Raw genomic sequence first — 24,751 nt, 5'->3', positions numbered from 1 at the left:
CCATGATGAGATCCTGCGTGATGAAAGCTGGGGGGATCTGCAGCATCTGTAAGGGCGGTTGAAGTCCTCAGTAGTGAAGGCTGCTGGGGTTCCTTTGCAGAGTAGGTCACCAGGAACCATGCTCACTCCTGCTGTGTAGCTGATAGTGGTAGCCCCCACTCTTCTCCCTTCTTCCTTGTTCCTAGCTGTCTCTAGACAGCTCAGCTTTGCTGGCCTCTGGGTTGGGTGAAACTGAAGCAGGTCCTTCGTGCACTGCTCCAAAAGGCTGGGGAAGCTGGTTGCTCACCCTGCTTTCCCTTTCCTGGTGAAGAGAACTCTTTCTAGCTGGGTTCTTGCCTCCACTGAGCAGTGCTGACCTGAGGGATGGGATGACGTAAGCAAAATTAAGCTATTGTTCCTTCCCTTTTTATGTAGCTATTCTCAAGTTTTTCGTTCCACTGTGCTGCTAAAGCTTCTTAAGTGGACTCCAGCATTCTCCCAGAGCTGTTTCATTCATGGATAGCTGTCTAACTGTTGATCTTTGTTGGGGGACAGAAGCCGGGGTCTCCTACTCCACCGTCTTGTTCCTGATCCTTTGCCTTTTACTTCTATACTGCCTTCTATATTTTCTTCCCCACTGATTTTCAGAGATTCACTGGTTTACTTTCAATGGTATGTTGTTTAATATCTGTGGCAGTTGAAAAAATTGGCCCTCGTGTTCTTTGACATTCCTCCCCACTCCCTTGAATATGGGTGGTCTGTGGCTGCTCTGACCAATAGAATAAGTGGACATGACTCTGAGTCAGTTCCTGGGCCCTGAACTTAGGAGCCTGGCGGCTTCCACTTCCTGCCTCTTGAGTAACTTGCTCTTAGGACCCAGCTGCCATGCTGTGAGTAAGCTCAGGGGCACATGGAGAGGCCACATGTAGTTAAGTTATTGTTTAATGGGTACAGCCCAGTGGAGGTCCCAGACCACAGCCCATGTCAAATCAGTCATTCGCTGTGTGAGTGAGCAGAGTGGAAATAAATCCTCTGCCCCCTTGGAACCACCTCCTGAGACACTGTGTGGAGCACAGATGCACCATTTCCACCAAGCTCTGCCTACAGTGTAGAACTGTGTGTAAATAAATGCTTGGCATTGTTTTAATGCACTAAGTTTTGGGATTATTTGTCATCTCAACTTCTTCGTCTCCTCTTTGAGTCCTTGTTTTAGTATATATTTTCTTCTAATTACCTTGATGAAGTGCATGTTACAAAGTGTCTCCAACATAAAATCTATTTTTTTCTGGTGTGCATGTGTGATTGTTATTCTAGGCTATTGTTCCCTTTGCTCCATCTCCCAGCAGTCCCTGCAAAGGGCTCACTTGATACTTTTCTCATGATGGCTCATTTCTGAAGCAGCTTTGCTTTGGGGCCAGCTTCTCTATGAAGAATGGAGTGAGGAGCTGTGATGGGAGCTCTGCTACTGTTGCTCGTACCTTTGTGCTGACCCTTAGCTGACCAAGAGCTGCTATCTGCTGCTATCTGTCATACCCACACCTGGCTCTCAGAGAAAGGGTGGGTGGGTAGGTGTGGATACTTAGGCGTATTTCTCCAGCCGCTCCAGGGTGTGGCACACAGGGCAATCCCACAGATCCCATCCTGCCATTCACTAGTTAGATCTTCAAGGTATGCTGTCTATTTCTGAGGTGGCTGGACATTCCCAGGGACCTGAAGAGGTGGGAATCTGTTCTTGGTACACTCTTCCACCACCTGGTCTCAATCCTAGTACATCTTCTAATTGATCAACATAGACTCTACATACAGACTGTGATTGAATTCATATGAGGATGGGACTTTCTTATTTTTTCCCCTTCTTTTAGTTGCTATTAGTTCATTTGAGGGTTCAGAGAGGAGCTTTGAAAAGTCCTGCAAGAGTCAACTTGTTCAACGCATATTTTCCAAAACAATTTAACAAAGGAATTCTATTCTTGTTTTTTTCCAAATGAATCATCATTAATACCTTGATTCCCTATTGCTCCAAGGAACATAGTTTGGAAGATACTATTCTGAGTAAATCCCAAGTTGTGACATATTAGAGTATTTCCATTTTTTTAAACAATAGAATCAAAGCTTAAGAAGAAAATTTCTTACATAGTTATTTTTAAATAGGGAAATTGCTTCTTGAAACCCTACCATAATAAATTAAGAAAACATACATTTGCATTTCAGATTTTTACTACCTGATGCTCTGAATACTGGCTAAGTTGTTCCTACCTTGTAGTAGTTTTCATCAGCACGAAGTGCTTTGGAAAGTCCAAAATCACTGATCTTGGCATAATGTTGAGTAACCAGCAATACATTTCTTGCAGCCAGATCTCTGTGCACAAAATTGCACTCTTCCAAATACTTCATTCCCATAGACACCTGATGAACCAGCTCTATGATGTTCTTATCCTTGACATGCCTGAAAGTCACAAATGTGTTATTAGTGATAGTGAACAAGAGTCCATTTTAGAACAACCAACCATGCACACAGAATATGAACCCACTCACTTCCTATTCTTTTTAAGCAAGAGTCACAAATGGTGGTGACTGGTGTTCAGCTGGTAGAATTTTCAAGGTATGCTTTGAATTGCATGAAAAGCAGTATAATGGGGTGGTCAGACCTGGCTCACCAACAGACAGGCTTCAGTTGGAATCCCCTTTCCAATATTGGACAGCTAGCAAAACCAATCCTGAGTCTCAGTTAAGTATAAACATAATGTAGCAAATGGGATAAAGTAATCAGTGGCTATTATTATGACTTATTCCACGTGAGTTCCTCCATCTCAACCATGGCTGGAGATGAGCACAGAATGATTACTCCATCGATGGTTGTAATCAGTTAATAGCAATGGATGTTTTCAGAAGTAATTACTCAAGGGAATGTAGAGGTCAGCCAGACATGTAAAACATCACTGTTTTCTTTTATAATTGTTTATTTAAATATTTCTTTTAAAAGAGCATGTTTTTTCTGCTTGGTGAGGGGAGACTGCTTGCCAAGATAGTCTAAGGCTGATTCTATCACCAGGCCAGTACAGAGTGAGCAAAGGAGACCAAATTGTTGGATTAGAGTTTTTCTTTACACATTAAGAACTAAAGAGCACTTGATCCAAAGACTACAGCTCTCTTGTCTCCCTGAGTGTGGACCAACTCTGGGAAGGTGTGGGAGGAGACAAGGCTTCCTGTAGAAATCAGGTTATGATGTGCATTGGGCAGGTGGGCCCTGCCCCTCACAGTATGAGCTTCTGGGGTACCTAAGGATACCTGTTCTGCTGTAAATATTTGTTGAGTGGACCAAGTTCCGCCATCTCCATAACCAGCATCCAGGACTCGGCTTCGCATATCCCAATCATGCGCACGATGTAAGGGTTGTCAAGTTGCTGCATGACGTTTGCTTCTGCTAATAACTCATCTTTAAGAGCGGGGTCGTTGGCCTCGTTTTTCAGGATTTTCACAGCCACTGTTTTCACAACTCTGCAAAAGAAATCACAACACATAAGAAGCTTTTCAAAGTGGCTCACATGTAGGTAACTATCTTTCATGAAGCATAATTCCTACGCTAGAAATGATGTTATAGAAATATCTGTCACAGAATGGAAATGCATCTTAAGAAGCCATGTTATACATGACTAATTTTCCAATCATGTTCTCTCATTTTATAGACAAGGAGAGGAACACTCAATTGGTTAAAAATAATGGGAGAGCGCTGAAGAATGCCGCAACCAAGCAGAAAGCCAACACACTGTAGAATATTTAAATAACTTTCCAACAAACTTTAAAAACTATGACATACATGAATTCCAGTAACATCTTGAGATGTATCATCTCAGATTATGTGTAATGTATGTAAATACAACATGCCTTTAATATATGTTACAATGAATTTCTAGCTGGAGAATTAAAAAACATACACTATTAAAGCTCATAATTTATAAAACTTTTAAAAACTGAGCTCTGCTAATTTTAAGCACACTTCAACAAGTTTGAAAAAAAACTAATTACTTTCCATTTTCTAATAAAAACACCACCTGGGTCATGTTTCAACTCTTGAAAATATTCTGATATAGTGGGGCTTAAATAAATGAATGCAACTTAACTACGTATGATTTGAGAAACTGCATCTCTCCATGATACAGTTCCCACAAATACAAGAAATATACCTCTTTTGTTGAACTCTGAAATGGGAGAATAAAAACAGAACTATCCCATAAAATAGGTAAAATAACAGAGTAACAGACTAAGTCTGACATACATTCAGAAAAGAACATACAGCTTCAGTGCAGAACTCAGAAGAGTATTTACACATTGGACACATGCTATAGCTCCTACACAGATAGAGATACACAGCATCACCAGCACCCTAGAAGACCCCTGCATCCTCTTCCTGAGACCAAGGAAATATTATCCTATGCTATCTCTAGACAGTTTATTGTTTTACCTTTCACATTTCAGTCTGCCATCCACCTGGAACTGGTTTCATGTATGGTGTGAGGTAGGGATCAAAATTAACAAGGAAAAACCTCTTGATTCTTCCCAATGTTTAAGGAAGAGAGAACACCCACAAACTCTTCCAGAAACAAAAAGAGGAAGGGAACTTCTCAACTCATTTTATGAGGATGACATTAACCTCATTAAAAAAAAAAGAAGTTACAAGAAAATAATTTACTGATATCCCTCATGAACGTAGATGTAAAAATTCAAAGGGAAATATTAATAAATTAAATTCAGTGATTTATGAAAAAGATATGATGAATATATAATTCATGAACAAGATGGGTTTATTCCAGGAATGCAAGGTGGGTTGAACATCTGAAAGTCAATCAGTATAATTCACCACATGAACACAATAAAGGAGAAAAAGCCTGTGGTCCTAGCAGCAGAGGAGAAGAAGTACACAAAAAAATGTAATACACATTTAGGATTAAAAACAAATCCCTCAGAAAAGTAGAATAGAAGGAAACTTTCATAATCTGATAAACAGTAGCTATAAACCTAATGGTGAAATGTGGAAAGTTTTCCCCCTGAAATCAGGAAGGAGGAATGAGGCTACTGCCACTTTTATTCAACACTGAACCACAGTTCCTAGTTAGTACAATAAGGCAAGGAAGAAATATAAAAATATAAGGATTGGATGGGATGAAATAAAACTGTTGTTATTTATAGATATATTTCTGGGTCAAAGAATACATAGATAAACTACTGGAAATAATAAGTGAGAAATAATAGGGGACTTTAAGCAAAGTTGCTGGGTATCAGGCCAACAGACTAAACCAGTCATATTCCTGCATTCAAGCAATGCCAAGGAATAACAAGTAAGAATTTTTAAATTAGACCACATATATTAACATCAAAAATACTAACTACCTATGAATGAATCCAACAAAGAAGTTGTACAAGACCTCTACACAAAAAAACTAAACAACTCTGCTCAGAGAAATAAAAGACCCAAGTAAATGGAAGGATGGGTCACTGTTATTGATTGGAAGACTCAGGATTGTAAAGACATCATTTTGCCCCAAATTCACCTATATGGCCTCTCCTCTCCCCAAATCTCTAGCTGAAATTATGTATCTATAGTTATATCTATGTTAATTTATATATTTAATTAAGCAAGGAATTTGAGTATCACAAACTAGTTGAGAACATCTATACCTTAATACAGGATAATTTATATTCATTTTACAAAATAACTGTGATATATATATGTATACACATATATTTAAAAATAAGCACAGCAGTCACATATATATATACATATACACATACATACATATATATATATATATACATATACACATACGTACACATATATATATATATATATATATACATGTATCCACACACACATACGGTGGAAGGGGCAGGATTAAAAGCGTAAGTTTCTGTGCATACTTTTGTCTATATTTTTGACCCTTGAATCATTTACATGATTCAAGGGTCAAGAAAAAAAAATTTACACTAATTCCTTAAATTTAAAATAGCATCAAACAACCAAACCCAATTATATTCCTATCAAACAGATTTTCAGAGAAGATTTGTTTCAAAGGACTTTAGAAACCAGTATTTTTCAAAGTACTTAGGAACCAGTACTTTTACTGAACATTCCCTGTTGGATTCCTTCTAAAGACCAAATGAAGTACAAAGAGATTTTTAGTAATTTAGCAATTCTAACTGTTATGTAATATATACTATTATTTGAAATTACAGGATAAAGCAAATAATTATGCTAAGGATATTTGTAATCAAGAATTTTCTGGTTAAGGGAAATGAGACACAATATTTAAAAATCAAAGAAAATAAGTGAGAACACTGGGTTATCACTGAATGATTGCATTTTAATTAATTAGTACATATGTGCACGTGTGTACATATAAAGATCAAAAAAAATATAGACACGTTTGTTAACAGTAGTGGTGTTTGAGTGGTAAAGTAGGATGTTTTTATTTTCTTATATTTTGCTTGTTTCTATTTTCTAATTCTCTGGAAGGGACACATAATACATCTAAACTAATATGTATATAATTATTATATACACAGTTAATATATATAATGGATGCTTTCACTTCAATTGTACCAGAACAGAACAAAAACTACACTGTTGATAACAAAGGATTTAGCTATGCTAGGTTAAATTTTGCATTTGAGATTAAATAAACACAATACATGTATATGTGGTAGTTTCTAGAATGTAAGCTCACATGAGAATGAGTGTGTTGTGACAGGGCACAGCTTTGACTTACTTTTTCATCTGGTAGTAGCCCTTCTTCACCGTCCCAAAGTTCCCAGAGCCCAGTTCCTTGTCCTCCAGGGTCAGCAGCTTCCGGTCCAGGTAGACCTCTTTGGGCCTGATCTCCTCGGGGTCTGCATAGGGGCTTTCATAGACCTCGGTGTCCATGGGCAAGGCTTCTCTCTGGGCTTCTGCAACGCAGTCAAGAAATGCACAACCCTGGGGCTGGATCCCCCATGAAACTGCCATCGTCCCCCCCACCCCTACCTCCTGGGCTCACAGCTTGCCTTTTAAGACCTTGGTTACCTTGGGCAGTTATGGTGTCTGTGAGCGCTCAAAGCACTCAAGGCAGCTGGTAGCGGGGTAGGAAAAAGCCCTTCATCCCTGTTGTACTTGACCCCTGTTCTTGCACTAATGAACATCGAGAAAGGGTCTTCCTGCCAGAGGCAAAGACAGATGGGGCCCTCCTAATGGGCCGTGGTGGCTTTAAACTATGTCTGAAAATTGTGACCCTCCTTCATTGAGAGGTGGAATCTATGTCACCTCACCTCAGTGGCTTTTGTAATCATGTCAACCAACAGAGTGTATCAGAAGTGATGTCTGTGATATACTCAGGCAAGGTTCTAAAAGGCCATGCACCTTCTGCCTGGGCTGCTGGAAATCTGCTTCTTGAAGCTTCAAATGCTATGCAATTGTCTAACTGCCCCGACTCCTTCTATGCTGTGAGAATGTTCCAGTCAGCCCAGGCGGAGAGACCAGACTGAGAGCCTCCGAGGCTCTGTGGAGACAGGGAGATGCTGGCCAGCCGCCAGAGCCCCGGCCCCAGTCTCACCACAGCCTCCACCCCCTGCTGGCCCAGCTCCACCCCCAATCTCCCTGCAAGAGGCCCTGAGCCACCATGGACCAGCTCAGCCTTGTCCAGATTCATGATCTGCATGAGATAATTAAATGATTGCTGTTGATTTAAGCTACTAAGTTTGGGGGTGCTTTTCTTTTTGTAGCATTAAACAGACCAAGTTCACCAATTTAAAAAAACCTGGGGCCACCTAGAAAACCTAAGAAGGTCACCTAGAGGTCCCATTTCTGATCAGTCTAGTAGAGGCCTATTGAGTTTGAGGGGGTGCCTCTCTGAATCCTATCCTCTCCTGGCCTCACAGAATCACTACAATTCCCTGAACATGTGTTGAATTCCAACAACTCAGACATTCCTTCAGTTTTTACCAGTCACTCATTTCTTTCTGCACCTCCTGCTGAAACGTATTCCTGAACACAGACATTTTTCCAAGAACAGGATCTTAGAAATGGAAACTTTGAGTAGTATCAGTTATTGTTGCAAGAGGTGAGAAATCCTGAAGCAGCAGGACTGAAGGATATTTTCAACGTGGCCAATTTATTGTGATGGAGGCCGTACAGACCATTTCATCCAACAGACAGCACTGCTCACAGACACGTGGCATCTGTCCCCCGCCACCAGATGACAGGACCACTTGCTGCTAACCAGTGCTATGTTACAGCTGCTGACAGTGGGGTGAGCCCACCCTGCAATCGGCAAGGGACTGTGGGAGACAGCTCTGTGCTGTGAACACCCAGGGACAAAAGGTGCATCTCTCACCTCTTTCGTTGGCCCAGGGCCCTCGGTCTGGCTCATAAGGGTTGAACGTCACCGAACTTTCTGGCCTTTGGGATGAGGAGCCCTGAGGCACACAAATGATAACAGCTCACTTTTCTTCAGGGATAACACTGTTGAGTTGATCTGCGTAATTATTTTTATTTCCAAATAATCACATTTTAACTTAAGCAGGGAAGACAAAGGAAGGAACTAGGAAAAGAGACGGGAAAATAACAACGACATGGCTTATCTCATTCTTTGGGCAACTGATGGGATGCTGTGAGGGTTAAATAAAGCTCTTGCTCCCACAAAGAAAGGGGCAGGCAGGGGTCCCATTGTGAGAGAATTAATCGTAACTGTTTGGGTGGTATTCCTTCCTACTTACATGCCCTTTCAAATCCTACTTCCACTTACTAAAAGATGCTGAAGATTCTCATTATCCCTTTGGATTTGTTTTCCTCCATTACTTCTTTCCCTTTAATATATTGTAGGGAAGTTATTTAAAAAGAAACACTAGGTATCCACCAGCTGCTCCCACCCACTCCCCAACTCCAAATACCTATGCCTTCCTAGTATCCTCTTATATCTTTATCATCCATGGAGATGTAGCAACTTTTGGGTAGATGCCAGAGGGTAGTGCTGGTCAGTAAACTAGAGGTCCCAAGAGGAAGCGGCTGCCAGCAGCCCAGGGTCCACTGCCCCTGCTGTCGATCTTCATCATTGTCATAATCATCATCATCATGGACCCTGTGAGATGGGGAAGCCTCTTTTTGCTAGCCAGAAGGAAAGTAATTCTTCCTTGTACTCAGAGCAGGTAACTGAAGCATATGGAGACAAAGCCTTGCTGGCCATTATTAATGGCAACCTTCCGTATTATTTATTCAATTTGCATCAGTCTGCAGCATGAAATAATGGGGGAAAAAATCCACTGTTATATTCTTATATCCTTTCCCTTCCAAAAGTCTCTATCTCAAAGTCTGTCTGATCCACCTTCACCCCAACTTAAAACAAGGGTATTGCTACTAAATTTGGTTCATGGGAAAACCACGATTCAAACTATTTTTTTGGCATGAGTGAGTGGAAATTTTATATATCTATTTACCTTAGCAGTGCCCAAACACTGGCCACAAAGGAATGAGATACTGCCAGATTTTGGAGAAATTTAAAGAAACAGAGACAGTAAGCTTAATTTTACACAGTCACTTATCTCCTGGTACACACTGAATCTTCTGCTGCCTTCCTGATACCCCAAGCCCGGGAACCAAAAGTACAGTAACAAAGTCACAGTGCATCACTGCCGCCACTTGTCCACTTGTCTCCAAACCTTCTTGCTACCTACTGAGCTCTACAGAGCCACTGCTCACTGGGCAAAGGCCCTTCTGACAGCCTACGGGACATTCGCTCTTATGTGTCAATGGCGTGTCACTGGATCCATTTTCTGACGACTATCTCAGCATTCTTATCAAACTGTTTAATAGAAGTAGCTATGATATATCAAAAATGAAAACAGAATATAAGTTACAGGGGGCATAGTCATTTATACACTGAATTAGAGCTTTTCTACTAAATTTGGTTCACTCAACCCACCACTGATGCTAAACAAAAATGGGTTCAACAAACACATGATGAATGAATGAATGAATGAATGGAGATACCCTTCAAACTGGGAGATGTGAAGTGTAAACTTAATGTGATTTAAAAGTGAATTTTCTCTCAAGTTCTTATATTAACAAAGAATAGGTGTGGATAATTCCAAATGACAATATACCACTTTTAAAAATTTACATATAATTCCGAGATTATCGGACGTGCTGTGAGCTCACTTCTCATTTATAAAATAATTATCCTGTCTCAACAGAACTGTCCTAGGAGAAACTAGGTAATTCCCAAGGCTTGCCATCCTCCTGCTCTGCTCAATTGTCTCTAGCAATCAAACTCTAAGATGGAAATAGTTTGCAAATTTTAAAAAAAGGTCTCTTTTAGGTTCATATTGACTATCATTTCAATTTCTCTGATTTTCCCTCGAGGTAGGGAGGTTCTGAATCCAAAAAGACAAAACTTCAAGACACCAGGACCAACCATCATGGACAAAGACAGGGCACCAGCACCCCTTCTCTTGACTGGAAGACCTCCCACCCTTTGTTCACTTAGAGATGTATCCTGGGTCTGCAGCCTCTCCATCCCTGATGGAATGTTCTCCAGAGCAGGACTTCATAAAGGCTGTTACAATTAAGTCAAAATGCAATTACCTGCCATATGAATCCTGTGGGAGAGAATTTAAAAACAGAGGTAGGGGTGTAAAAAGTACTGAAAAGGATACTAGGGCACGAGGAGTAAGAATCAGTAGGGACGGACACAGTTTGCCTAAAGCCCTGGACACAGTAATGTATACTCTGATTAGCTGTGTAGTGCTCACCCCTCATCTGTCTTGGCTATGGATAAGGAAATGGGTTGGGGGTCTTCTTTGAAAGGTTGGGTCCCATCTTTTAAGCTGAGGTGGTTCTGGACTTCATTTCAATGCTGCCCACATGGACCACCACTTGACTAGGAGCCTTTGCAGAGCCTTGAGTTTCCCTCAATAACCACATCAGCTCCCTGTGCGGACCCCTCGGCCCTCCCTGCCCTGATGGGGACAGAGGATGGAACTACACTCGAGAGACTGTTCTTTGGAAGAAATGGGAGGTTTTCTGCTGTGTCTGTTAAAAGGGTAGTATTGACTTTATGTGAAGATGAAGATACAAAATACAAGTTTCATCTTTCCCAGAGTACTCGGTGAATATGCCATTAGTAAAACAATGACAAAAGCCCTCTGGAATCAAATGCTCAGTTGAAAAGGAGAATTTGAGGACTTTGTAAAGAATGAGCTCTAAGGCAAAATGATAAATTATCGAAGAATTTAAAGAATTTAAAGAAATTTTAATTTAATGAAAAACATATTGCTGGTCCAGTTTGCTGGTCCAGTCTATCATTTGTCATTATTCTTTCTTCCTTGTATTTGATAACTTATTCTGTCCTAATCAATAGCATCCCCTTTTCTACACAGAGAACAAGGTATAAATGAAATGTTGACTGTTGCTTTTTTCCCCATTTTTGCTGGTATTCGAAACAGAAGTCAAAGCTGAAGGACACCACTAGATGGCACTAGCTACCTTAGCTTTCCACCTTCCAAAGAGCAATTTGCGATTTTTCTTTAAGTTTTGCAAATTCAGGTAAAAACAGATCACTCCACAACAATAAAAAGAATATTTGTTTAGGTTATAAATTATGATCTGTGATCTCTGACTGGCCAGGCTTAACTGCAAGTAGGATATATATTTGACAAATATTCTTTCCGTGCCTGTTTCTAAGAAGTGCACATTCAGAAGTGAACAAAGGAGAGAAAAAAAATATTGCTGTTATGGAGCTGGTAGGCTAATTCAGAGTTTCCTGATTGGGGAGTATTGCTAGATGTTCTGATGGCCATTTATAGACTTTAATTTTTAGACTTCTTAAAAGACATTTTCAAATCAGGCAACAGCAGTAATAAAGATGACAACATATTTGTCACAACTGAAGTGACAAAAAGAACGAGTAGGCTTCAGAAATATTGGCTGCCCAAACCAGACATGGTTCTGGTCTCTGGTGGAATGACCGTGGTCCCAATGGGGACTAAGGTTCCACAGGTGAAGGCAGACTCTTCTTGGCCAGGGTATGAGATAATCTTAGGTTTGCTTCAGATCCATGAAAATAAACACTTCACCTTCATAATTAATCTTCCCTCACCTTAGAAGCAAAGATCTAAAATCTGGCCCTTTATAATCATGTGGAAATATTTTCTCAGGGGTCTGGTCCACTGCTCCCACATTACCAAGTAAATGGGTATGACTTAAGGATTCTTCTTTCTCTCCCAGCTGAACACTAGTGAATCATGTATGAAAATGTCTTAGGGCTTCCCTGGTGGCGCAGTGGTTGAGAGTCTGTCTGCCGATGCAGGGCACGTGGGTTCGTGCCCCGGTCCGGGAGGATCCCACATGCCGCGGAGCGGCTGGGCCCGTGAGCCACGGCCGTTGAGCCTGCGCGTCCATAGCCCATGCTCCGCAATGGGAGAGGCCACAGCAGTGAGAGGCCCACATACCGCAAAAAAATAAATAAATAAAATGTCTTAAAATATTCCAACCAGCAATGTATGTGTTGGAATAAAACATGTAAAATGGGTTTTAACTTGAAATTCTGGAACACTTTTCCACAACTAAGATAAATGTGAATGCTATGTCTCATCTTAAGAGACTCTGCCTTTGAACTGTGAAACAGAAGCACAGTCTTTAAGGCTGCTGTTGTTCCAACTCTGCCAATCATCCTTAATAGAAGGATAGGTTTATGCACTTAAAGTAGCAAAGAAAAATATTCCAAGGCTAATAACAGGAGACATTTTATTCCTGTAAGGACTACAAGTCCTTAGAGTAAGTGATGGCAGGGGGTAAGGAGAGGGTGAATTATACTTTGATTTTTCAATTAAATCCATTTATATTTTTAAGTGTTAAAACGTACTAATCTCTAAAGAGAAGAAAAATACACCTGCTCTAAAGATTTTATTATGGAATTTCAAATTATCTGATTAATAATATTCTGCAGATCAAAAAACACTTGTCATTAACTACCTACATGCTAGAGTTAATTCAAGTTCGAACATGTCCATTTTGTGCCTGAATTATTAAAAACAACTATTTATATTGATCAAATTAACAAATTCAAGAAAATTATTTACACCTTAGCTTAACAAATGGGATATTTGACATAATTCCCACAAGTCTTTTCTCATGACTGGTTAAATAATGGAAAATTCCCCTTCTATTTGTGAAAACGTAAGTATTAGTTCTCCTAAAATATTTCTGGTGAGCAATTAAAATATTTTTAATCCATTGCTTAAATCACACAATCCTTCCTTTATCAATTAACTATTGATATTTTTGATATTTATGAAAATTCAATGCATACTTCAAAGTTGTTATAAATTTACATAGGGACTTCCCTGGTGGTCCCGGGAAGTGGTAAAGAATCCATCTTACAGTGCAGGGGACACAGGTTCAATCCTGGTCAGAGAACTAAGATCCCACATGCCTTGGGACAACTAAGCCCGTGCACCACAAATACTGAGCTCACACGCCTCAACTAGAGAGCCCGTGTGCCACAAACTACAGAGCCCACGCGCTCTGGAGCTTGTGCACCACAACTAGAAAAGAGAAAACCCCCATGCCACAACTAGAGAGAAGCTCGTGCACCACAACGAGAGCCCACGCACCGCAACGAAAGATCCTGCATGCCTCAACAAAGAGCTCACGTGCCGTAACTAAGACTCGATACAGCCAGAAAATAAAAATAAATAAATAAATAAATAATAGAAAAAAGAAACAGCAACAGCATGCTTTAAAAATAAATAGACAACAGCCCTCTTTTAGCCAGAAAAGTATTTCCACAGTATTAATCAGATTAGTTTCTAATATTTAATTATCCTTTAAAATTGATTAAATAATTTAGGAGGGGCAAATTGTAAAAGGCACAACAGGGTTTACTATGAAAAGCGGGTCTGCTTGACACCCCATTTCCTACTCCCAAGGCAACTAGTGTTATCAGTATTTTCTGTATTCTTCTGGAACATTCTACACTATATCAGCACATATATACGTGCATGACTTTGTTGTCTTCAATTAACATTGTATTTTGGAAACAATTCTAGATCTCAGCTACCCATCACAGTATGAATTTTATTGTAGCTGATTTCATTTATTTCTCATTGCTTGTCTTTTAAATTATTTCCAGATTTTGTCAATGATACAACGTTAGAATAAACATTTTCATATATACATGATTACACATAAGTGCAAGAATATCTGTATGATAAATACCTACAAGTAAAATTGCAGTTAAGAGGTTATATGTACTCTCAATTTTGATGGATGTTGTGAGATTGCCTTTCTTACAGATTGTAACATTTCACACTTCTCCAATAAATTACAGCTGTGCTTACTCACCACACCCTTGTGTGGTGTCACCAAGCTTGTTTATTTGGATCAGCTTCACAGGCGGACATAAGGGAGCCCCACAGTTTTAACTGGCATTTCTCTTATATGAAATGGAACAGCTTTTCCTATGTTTAAGAGCTATTTATGTTTGCTTTACTATAAACTATTGCCCATTAATCTGTTAGACAGTTAAAACTTTTATTAATTTATAGAAACTCCTTACATATTAAAGATATTAACCTTATATATGGATCATCATTACTAATACTTATTCCAAGTTTATTATGTTTCTTTTGATGATGTTACGGTTCTTATCCACACATATTTTATTTTTAGGCAGTCTTACTGATATTTTCTTCAACTTTCCTTAGACATGTTCTTCTTTAATTTAAAGATCTACTAAAACTTATTTTCTGTATATTTCTTTAGTCACTGTGGGTGACTTGAGCTGGCTTCAGCCTGCTTGGGACAAGGACAGGGGTGGGAGTGGGGCTTGTCTCCTCACAGTGCTGGGTTACTGTTTCCTGGGGTGATGGCATTTTGATGTGTCAACCTGGCTAGCCTGAATGATATTTCTGTGTTAATGAATCAAACTGTGATCTTGGTACTGCTGTGGAGGGATTTTGCAGAGGTAATTAAAATCCTTAATTTGCTGATTTAATTTGAGGAGATTATCCTGGATGGGGCTGGCTTAATCGGTCAAGAGTCCTTAGAAGAGATTGAGGCTTTCCTAAGCGAAAAAGGGCACCAAGGGGAGAGGGGTGACTGACCCTTGGCTGGCTGTGAATGATAGCTTTGGCTCTTCCCTGCGTGGTTCCACCCTGCTCATCCTCCCTTCATGATGATCTGCTCTATGGACATTGAACTTGCCCCTACAGTTGTGTAAGGCAAGCCCTAGTGATAAGTCTGTATATCTGTGTGTGTGTACATGTATACAGATGTGTGTATGTATAAATATGTACATGTGTGTGTTATGTATGTACCTATGTGTGTGAGTGTGCTGTGTGTCTTTCACGCATAAATCTCTGACTGGTCACGCTTCTCTGGGTGAACCCTGAATGATGCCCTTGGAAACCACAGAATTAAGATAAATGTGGATTGCTGTTGTCTACTCTGTCTGCAGTGAAACTGCTCATTTCTGGGACTGCGCATGGGGAAGGGCTATGTGTTGGCACACCAGCTGTGGGCCATCATAAAGAGAACAATGAAGACACAAGCGGTGGGAGCCAGGGGCGTGGCCCACGTCCACGGGGGCTCCTCCATGGCTGCCAGTTAGACCTGGTGCGTGGAGAGGCCAAGGAAGCCAGGCGAGCGAAAGGTTCTGGGCCTGCTGATGGGGCACCATGCACGGGCAACTCAGTGTCCCTCCCTGAGTTGTGCTATGAAGCTTCGTCAATGTAGCATTTGATCAGGACTCCTGAAAAGATGACTCATGATTGAAAAGCACCCTGAACCAGAACACGTTTTGAATCACCTCAGTTGATGGGGTACCATCTGACCTATTTCCCCCAGACAATGGTCCTGTGAGATGCCATCCTGGCAACCAGGTGAGCCCTGTCCAAGGAGAAGGGGCGAATGCCAACAGGGGTCGAGGGCCAGGTGGGCCAGAAGGTGGCCACCATGGAAACTCTCCATGAGTTTCGCCTTTGATCATGGGGAATGCTGACCTCTTCAAGGTCAACGCCTCAATCACCTACTAGCCCTGATGGTCTGAAACAAACACCAAGTCATGGGGCAAAAGGGACACCAACATAGAGCATGTATTGCCTTGACAACCTGGTCCCCAACTCCTAACATGCCACGCTGGCATGGGTAGCCGTCACTGTCACCCGCCCCCCCCACAAAAGGGATGCCCCCTCATGGCTGATGTTTCCCACGAGCTGATCAACACTGACTGGGAGCATGATATTGAAACAGACAGTTATTCCATTCAGTTTTATTACATAACTTTTCCCCTCAAACACCACACTAAACTCACTTCTCTGTTCTGTGGTCAAGAAGATTGAGAACATCTAGAATATGACTGCCACTTGGAAAGAAAATCTCCGGGCTTTTATGCTTTTTATTTCCGTTGTTTCTAATAAGTACTTAGGCAATCTGCTTCATGAACTGACACTCAATTATATGCTGAAATGTTTGGAAAAATACCAACCGATATGAAAATGGAAAGAGTTATTAATAAAATAATCAATTTTAACCCCAATGATAAAACTGAAAAGTAAAAAAAAAAGCAATCCATATACAAGTTATAAATACATTTTTTGAGGGAGGTGATTCATGATAAATAAAAATCTTTAAAAAAGAACTTTTTATGTCCTTCATAATTCAATTATATAGCAAACTATGAAAATGCATTACATGTCAGTTTTTTTTGTTTGTTTGTTTGTTTGTTTGTTTTTTTGCGATACGCGGGCCTCTCACCGCTGTGGCCTCCCCCGTTGCGGAGCACAGGCTCCGGACGCGCAGGCCCAGCGGCCATGGCTCACGGGCCCAGCCGCTCCGCGCCATGTGGGATCTTCCCAGACCGGGGCATGAACCCACGTCCCCTGCATCGGCAGGCAGACTCTCAACCACTGCGCCACCAGGGAAGCCCCTATATGTCAGCTTTACTGTCTCATAAAGAAAAACGGCGTTTCTAATTCTTAAATCCCACCTTGTCTTTATACATGTTATAGTTAAAGTTCTGTGTTGGAACTCTACAGCCACAATGAAGTTGCTGTGGCACTTGATATTTATAAAACCAATGGCCTTGTGTAGTCCCTGGGCAGGATCCACACAACCTTGGCTCTTCCTTCTGCCAACATGTAATTTATCTAGTCAATTACCATAATGCTGCAGCATGTGATCCTGGCTTGCTTTGAAAAGACTCTGCCATATGAGAATTCCCTCCCACCTATCACATGGACTGAAATGACTTCCAAGAGCACATTATAGCGGAGAGAGCACACTCACGGTGATGGACTTTGCAGGAAAGGGACTCGGACCACACAGAAAGCAGGGCGTGGGCTGCCCAAGAGGGCTACATATGGCAGGGACATGAGACCAGAGCAGCAGGAGGGTCGGCAGCAGGGCACACGGAGTGGGCAGCCACAGGGCAGAGTGTGAGTGCTGAGTGCGGGTCTGTCCTACCACTTAGTCAGGGACAGCAAGCAGGGGACGTTTTAGCACCTTTCTGTGGCCAGGCTTTGGGAAGGAGTATGATTTGATTCTTGAGATTATTCCACCCGCTGACCAAGTCTAGAAACCATAACGGCAAAGAGGAACAATAAATGTTTCAGAAAACAAATACAGGCTACCTTACATGACATGCTATTTTAACCTGTTCTATAATTACACTAACGCCCTCCAGATTCTGTTGATGAGATGCACTAGAGGCAACACATGATCATTAGAAAGGCTTCAGGAAAAGCCGACCACTTGAGCAGAAGGATCTGGAAAAATACTTTGGCAATATTTTCCACAGAAGGCTATAAAATTTGAGGTTTTACATTGAATAGCCGACTTTTCATACAGAATTATTAAGTCACAAACTCAAGACAAATTATCCTAAAGAAACTAATTTTGCATGCTCAATTTTGTTACTTCTTGTGGGTGCTGGTTCCATGATGTTTGTGGAAATTCACTGAGTTTGGCCCTTAGGGAACATGCATTTTTTTCCTATATGTTTTTCACTAGTCAATAAAAAGTTTTTCCAAAATGTCCAACTCCTCGGAGCCATTAGGTGATGCAAGGTTAAATAGAGGGCTTGATATTCTTTTAAGAGTACTCAGCCCTAAGCCCTCATGCCTCTTAGAGGAAAATGGACCTGTCTCATGATGGGTACAACCTTAAAGTTGACTCGCCAGGCCCATGAGCTGTATAAAGGGTAAAATAAAATGATGACTCCATTAAGGTGCTATATTTTAGAGACTGATCCCAAAGTTCATCGGTATTTTAGCAAGTTCCAGTTCCCCCAGTCTGTGGACAGGGGCTGTGCCTGGAGAACCTGCCTGGTTCAGCACAGCTGCAGCTTCTGAGCAAGTCAATAGCCCCCTCAGAGGGCAGAGTGGACATTCTGCCTTTTGCAGATTTTAAGGGTTAACAGGCAGAAAGTGAGGTATAGAGTGCACAGCTCACGATGGGGTAATTTTCATTCCTCACAGATGGCATCAAAGGGCATCAAATGTCCACAGTGAGGTCCCCCTTAAAGTAGCAGGACATCATTCCTGCTTGGAGTATAAATCCGTGTGTCAACTCATAACAGTCTGGAGGGAGAAGAGAGCTGGAATTCTCTCTTTTTGGGAGTATCAGGCATGTGTTGGGCAAACCCACGTGGAAAAGTGTGGACAAACCACAATTCTCACCTCCTATTGACATGGAGGGAGATGTGGGTTCTGGCCAAGCCCCTGACTCTAAGGGCTTCTCTCATGTGATGGCACAGAGCATCCCCATTCCAAGCCTTCCTCCACCAAGGTATGGCCAAAGCAGCTCTCCTGGAAAGGGTGATTTTTCTGATAACAATGTCTCGGTTGATTTAACCAAAAGAGTCGGGCAGCCAACCTCAGTGAGATGTCTTACACACCTGGCTCACCACACCATCATGCACGTGGTCACATGGATCGTGCACACGGCTCCACATGGACGGACCAGGGACTGAGCCTGAACAATATGCTACATTTCCCAAATCTGCCAGGAGGCATATTTCTGATTTAACATTGGGTTGCATGGTCATTTAGTATACTTTTAGAAAATGGAAGAATTTTAACCTACCTAAGAAGTTAAGTTGGCTAGCTCAGATCTGAAAATAGGCTGATTCTAGCTGACACCCACAATCCCAGTTTACCAAGTGTGATGAAAACAATTACCATGACTCCTGTTATCTAAACATGCTTTTCATCATGCTAATATACAACTGTTTCACTTTTAACAGCATGGCTAAGTAACACTTACCACAGGATGGGAACTTGGAAGTTGTGGACGGAAATTAATATTTCCTGGTTAGAAAGAACATGGACAGTTACTGCTATGTTAGTGAAAACCAACTATGTATCCCCTCCCCCACTGCAGATCAATCAATGTGACTGTAAAATATTACTGCTTGAGGAGTGGATACATTTTCTGCATACATTTCTTGATACCCTCTTTCATCTTTCTCACATAAGCAATTAAAATGAATTTGTTTTTTAAAGTTAAACTTATCAGCTAGTTTTTGATGAACGGTATCTATAAAACTGGAGCAATCTGACATTATTTTAATCAATCAGTAAAAACAAAGCCTCATCCCATCTTGTTTGAGTTTGCAACAGACCAAATCTAAAACGAGGCTGATTATTACCAACATCTGAAAGAGTGAGACTCCAATGTCTTGGCTACTCACCCATTTGCCCATCAAATTTTTGACATGGAACTGTAAGAACTCTTAACAAACCATCTGACTTATAAGAATAATGCTCGACGAGCTGAAAGAGAAGAAAGTAAGAAAGCATAATAAATAATGGAGGCAGGCAATGGAGAAATCCTGACCTGGAGCAGCTGACTCCCCTTTTGGACTTTAAAAGTGATTCAAGGACAGCGCTTAACAACAGAAGGTGCTTCCTTGGTGGTATTCCTGATCCCTTCCCATGCCTCTCTCCTGCCACCCTCAGACTTCTGGACAGAAGTCCACATGCCACCTTCCCTTTTGGACTCTGCTCTTGGCTCACCCTCTTTCTTTCTTTCTTCTTCTTCTTCTTTTTTTTTTTTTGGGTAGCAAGTTGCATTTATTTGTTTATATTCTCCCATATCTGTGTGATATTATAACAATGAATTCAGCACGCTAATGTTCATTCATTTATTCAGTCATAAACAAACATTCTGCTGTGTGCTAGGTCCTGAGATAGGACAAAAGGTAAACTATGGTGAATCATCCTACAGTTGAGGTACTTTCTTGGTGGAGAGAGATATAAATGAACAATGTAAAGTGATTAATGGTGTAATAGTGCTGTGGGCAAAGGCTTTGGAAGGACCAAACAATTCAACCCAAAAGTTTCAGAGAGAAGACATCACAGCACAGGTGATGTAAGAGCTGGGACATGGGGAAAGCTGACCCTTTGGCAAATGGCCTTATGTTGACAGGATATGGACAGCCTTGGCTAATGGCTCCCAGAAAACTATGAATCATGATGCCTGATTGCTACATTAAAAAATAAATGAATGGCAAATAGATTTATTTATATCTAATCAAAATTATGCAATAGGAAGACAGTCTTAGTTTTCACATTTACTTTTCTCATACAGACATTTCCTCTTCAGACAAGCTAAAATCTTCCTATCTGATATTTCTTCCTTATCTGTTTATTGGTACCTTTTCCAGTTAAGGACTCGTTGCTTCTGAATCTTCTTTCCTCTCAAAACTTACCTATTTAGGTGAATGTTTGTTGAATGAATATATTTTATCCTTCCAGGGAGCATTCTGTTTCTTAAATTTTATTTTATTGTGGAAAGAACACAACATGAGATCCACCTTCTTAATAAATGTTTCAATCTGACCAGCCCTAACACGCTACTGAGATGGACATCAAAGTTCTCTCTATTCTGTTAAATGCAATAGTGTGTTCTAGGGCTAAATAGTATTGAGGTCCCTACAACAGCTGAAATATCACACATCTCTTCAATGTCATTCAAATATCTCCTTACAAGCTTATGTTTTCAGATAATCTATGCCTCAAGGGTGTCTGGGAGGTGGGCATACATGTTAGGATTTCCCTCTTGGGCAGGGGTCTGCAAACTTTTTCTGTAAAGGGCCAGATAGTGATATTTGAGGCTTTTTCACTCCACATGGCATCCCTGTCACACAGTTCTTTATTTTTTTAAAAACCACCCTTTAATGTATAAAAACCATTGTCTTCAAGTACTACACAAAAGCAGACCAGGGGCAGATCTGGTCCACGGATGTGTTGACTCTAGCTCTAAAGAAAGGAATACTAGAGTAGTGTAGCAGTTACCACCTCTCAGACTCCTGGGTGGGGGAAGGGCACAGAGGTACCTTACGTTGATGTCAAGGAAAACCAATGAAATCACACTTGTAAAAGTGGAAGGTACTGCTGGCATTTTTATGCTCTTTCTTAAACATATATACAAGGGGAAAGATTTAATTAAGGCTGAATACTGTGAGATGCTGGAGGAATCAGTAAATGGGAAAGCGTAAATATGGGAAACAGTCTTGGGAAGGAACTTTCCAACAATTAAAGATGTTTAACATTATAGTCAGCATGCAGACTTGGAAACTGTGACTGGGCTCAGACAGGGAAAATGGTCATTCAGGAGAAGTATAATGGCTGTGTACCAGTGATGGAGCCCAGAACCCTCAAGCATTGGGCTGACAGATGGACTCCAGTGCCTTTAAATGCACACCATCAACAATTCTTGTAGGAAGTGAGAGACTCTGATGGGAAATTAATACCAGAAGGCAACATTCCCTACTCATCTCTCTGATTTGCATTGGGCATTAGTACCTAATAGGTTAAATACTCTTTCAAAGCGATACCATTAAAACAAAGCAAAGTCTGTGGTTGATAATAAGCTACATGCTAATGATCTACAAACCAAAAGACAATGTCAGCATTATGACTAATATGAATAAATATTAAAATACCCAGAATTCAAAGAAGAAGATTTTGTCCCCAACTACAGCATTAGGAACCAAAATACACCGTGTAGTGGTTACTCTAAGTGCTTTAAAGGTAATGGGGATCCCTGATCACAGTTTTTAAAAAGGCAAGATTTTGAGTCGGGTCCTTTCCTGCTGTAACCATACATGAGGTTCCTGGTGGGGCCTGGTGTGGACATTTGAACCCATCCCCGATGATGTCCCGCACCTACAAAAGCTCAACATAGCTGTTGCTCTTGGGATGGCAGAGTCCCTTGGTTTTCTCTGTCTCTGGACCCACTACAGTTTATAGGATGCTTTGCCATTTCCTCATGGAGCTGTGATTTAGAATGAAGCCAAGTCATTCGTGCCCAATGGAAAGCAGGGATGAACACCGGATTAGGGCTCATTAGTGCCTAAGAAACTCCCAAATTACTCTCTGTTTTCGGGTTTACTATCAGGTAGGTCAAGAAGAACCCCTTTTTAGACCAGGGCTGAACAATTCTATACGAGTGGTGGCCTGAAGCGCAGGTTCAACTGCCAGGTTGCCCTAATTTTGCAGCAAGATTCATTTTGCAGTAAGAATGGCACCTGGCATTTTATATTAAATTTGGCCTCTCACAACTCAAAAAACAGTCTGATTAGCCACTTCTAGGCCTACCTTCCCATCCATCCACACCTTTCTATTGTGTGTATTTGTATGATAGGCTGTTCTGGGTTCCAGGCAGAACGTCTTAGAAAGAAATGCCTCTAGCGCCCCAAGGCTGGGTCTCTGGTTAAAACTAAGCACAGTCCTGAGTGGGTACCACTTACTAGTGCCAAGAGCTAAGGGGCCCTGGATAAGCTATGGGAGCCTCTGTCACCTGACATGATGACCCTAGACCAGTCATCCAGGAACCTGAAGGCTGAAAAGCAGACTCTGATTGGGCAGGTCTTGGCAAGGACCCAGGTGGCATATTCTAACAAGGTCCAGGGCCCGGTTCCTCTCTTTTCTGAGGTTGATGTATACCTGCCATAGTGTGTCGAAATTCTTCCCGCCAGGGATGGAGAGCTTCCCTGTTTTGTCCTTATCGATGCGGTAGTGCAGCACCTTCCCCTCGTGCAGCAGGCACAGGGCGTAAGACCCGTTGTCCCTGGACCTGATCCTGGAAGAGAGGAGACAGCGCATCACCATCACTCCTACCGCCTGGAAGGGAGGAGCGCCCTGGGGAGGCACCCTGCAACAGCGTCCCAACCTCGGGGACAAGGGGTCAAGGACTTTGTACCCAGGGAGGCCCAGCCCACAGCTCAGTGACACCGCAAGCTCCAGACAAGGAAATGCTATGGTCAGGGACAGGCCACAGCCAAGCCCAGCAGGCTGGGGAGCATTGGGTGGGCGTCAGGAGAGGCCTGGGCTCTGGGGGCAAGTCCTCTGTTTGCCTGGAGCAGCAACGCTGCTCAGCGTACCAATAAGTGGGACCCTCAGCATTCCGCAGCTGGGGAGTCTGCAGAGCCCTCTTCACTCACCTCCTCTCTTCAGTGAGGTCTGCATTTGGATCCGATTCCAGGGAGTGCACCTCCCCTGTCTAGCCAAGGGTGGGCGTGGAGAGGGGGGGTGTCTGGTGGGCATTTTAACTAGGAACCTTCTGGACCCCAGATGGAGGGGGCTGAAAGCCCTCTTCCCTCCCTCAAGCTCGCTCTCCCCTTTGCAGGGAGGAGAGGGCGGGACCAGGACAGGTATTTAAAATGTTCCATGTGAGGTGGTCAGATGACGTTGCCAGGAGAAGAAAATGTCCTCCAGCGTGGGGTGGTGAGCAGCAAGCAGAGCCAGGTCTGCACTGGCTGTGCTGGGCGCCCAGGCTCTGCCTGCTGGTCCCAGTGGGTGCTCCTGGGCACCACCCGCTTCCCTTATTCAGGAAATGAGTGTTGTGAGTCTGCTACCGAGCAGAGAGGCACCCGCTGTGATGCAGGGGGACCTGCCGCCCACGGGGAGGGCCTGTGGGACTTGGGGAGGGCGCAGGCCAGGTGGGGCTGCAAAGGCACGGAATGGAGGTGAAGCCCCTCCCCAGCTGAATTCCTCAGTCATCGCCATCCGCAGCCCATCTTCCCCTCTCAGCAACTCAAGCCCTTGGGATCACAAGATCTGCGAGAGGGTGAGTCACCGAGGTCCCAGCGGTCCCAGAAAGCCTCTCCGGCCTTGGCACTTTCTAAAATGAGGAAACTGAGGCCCCCAAATGTTAAGCAATGCGCCCAATGCACTGTATTTTGGGAAGAGTTCAAATATGCCAAGCTGCCGTCGTATTTCCACGTTGAGGGGAAATTTCTGATGCCTCCTTTCGGTTGTACGAGGCCACATCCACAAGACGCACTTTGGAAGCTGACGTGGTCACCCTTGGCCTTGTAGGTTCACCTCAAAAAGCTAACCCAGGACTTGAGATATGAGCTGTGTCTTTGGAACCTCGTTTTAAAAATAAGTTTAAGTCGTGCTTGGCTGTGCGTGATGAACGGGTTCCCTCCATGCACCAGTGCTCAGGGCAGCTGGTGTGGGTGGCGGGAAATGCCCAGACCCGCCTCGGCCTCTAGGGGCCGCTTCTGAAACCTTCTGCCCTGTGAAAACATCCCTTCTTCCCAACCCAACCAGGTCACCGGCACCCCAAAGTGTAAGCTCCCTTTCACGGTTACATGGCCCATTAAGGCCAGTTGGTTGCTGTCAAACTGAAAAACCACCACACAGAAAAGGAAAAACATATTTTTATATGAGGGATAACTGAGTCTATCTTGTAGGGAAGCTATTTTATAATGTGGGGCTACTCACACCTGCTTTGTTT

General features: G+C 42.3%; 1 protein-coding gene across 1 annotated transcript in view; it reads right to left on the bottom strand.

Annotated features, from left to right (window-relative positions):
• SYK (spleen associated tyrosine kinase) overlaps positions 1–24,751 on the bottom strand; it is a 94,555-nt gene that overhangs the window by 14,232 nt on the left and 55,572 nt on the right. Inside the window, exons 4-11 of the mRNA XM_082657288.1 lie at positions 22,954–23,089; positions 19,695–19,776; positions 19,268–19,311; positions 17,507–17,575; positions 8,343–8,424; positions 6,744–6,921; positions 3,268–3,477; positions 2,236–2,425 (exon numbers count right to left, since the gene is read on the bottom strand). Of these exons, the coding sequence (XP_082513414.1) occupies positions 2,236–2,425; positions 3,268–3,477; positions 6,744–6,921; positions 8,343–8,424; positions 17,507–17,575; positions 19,268–19,311; positions 19,695–19,776; positions 22,954–23,089 (991 nt within the window). The remainder of the gene's footprint in view (positions 1–2,235; positions 2,426–3,267; positions 3,478–6,743; positions 6,922–8,342; positions 8,425–17,506; positions 17,576–19,267; positions 19,312–19,694; positions 19,777–22,953; positions 23,090–24,751) is intronic.

Source organism: Grampus griseus (genome assembly GCF_964374135.1).
Source record: "Grampus griseus genome assembly, chromosome: 6".
NCBI lineage: Eukaryota > Metazoa > Chordata > Mammalia > Artiodactyla > Delphinidae > Grampus > Grampus griseus.
This window is presented reverse-complemented; position numbering and strand designations above follow the sequence as displayed.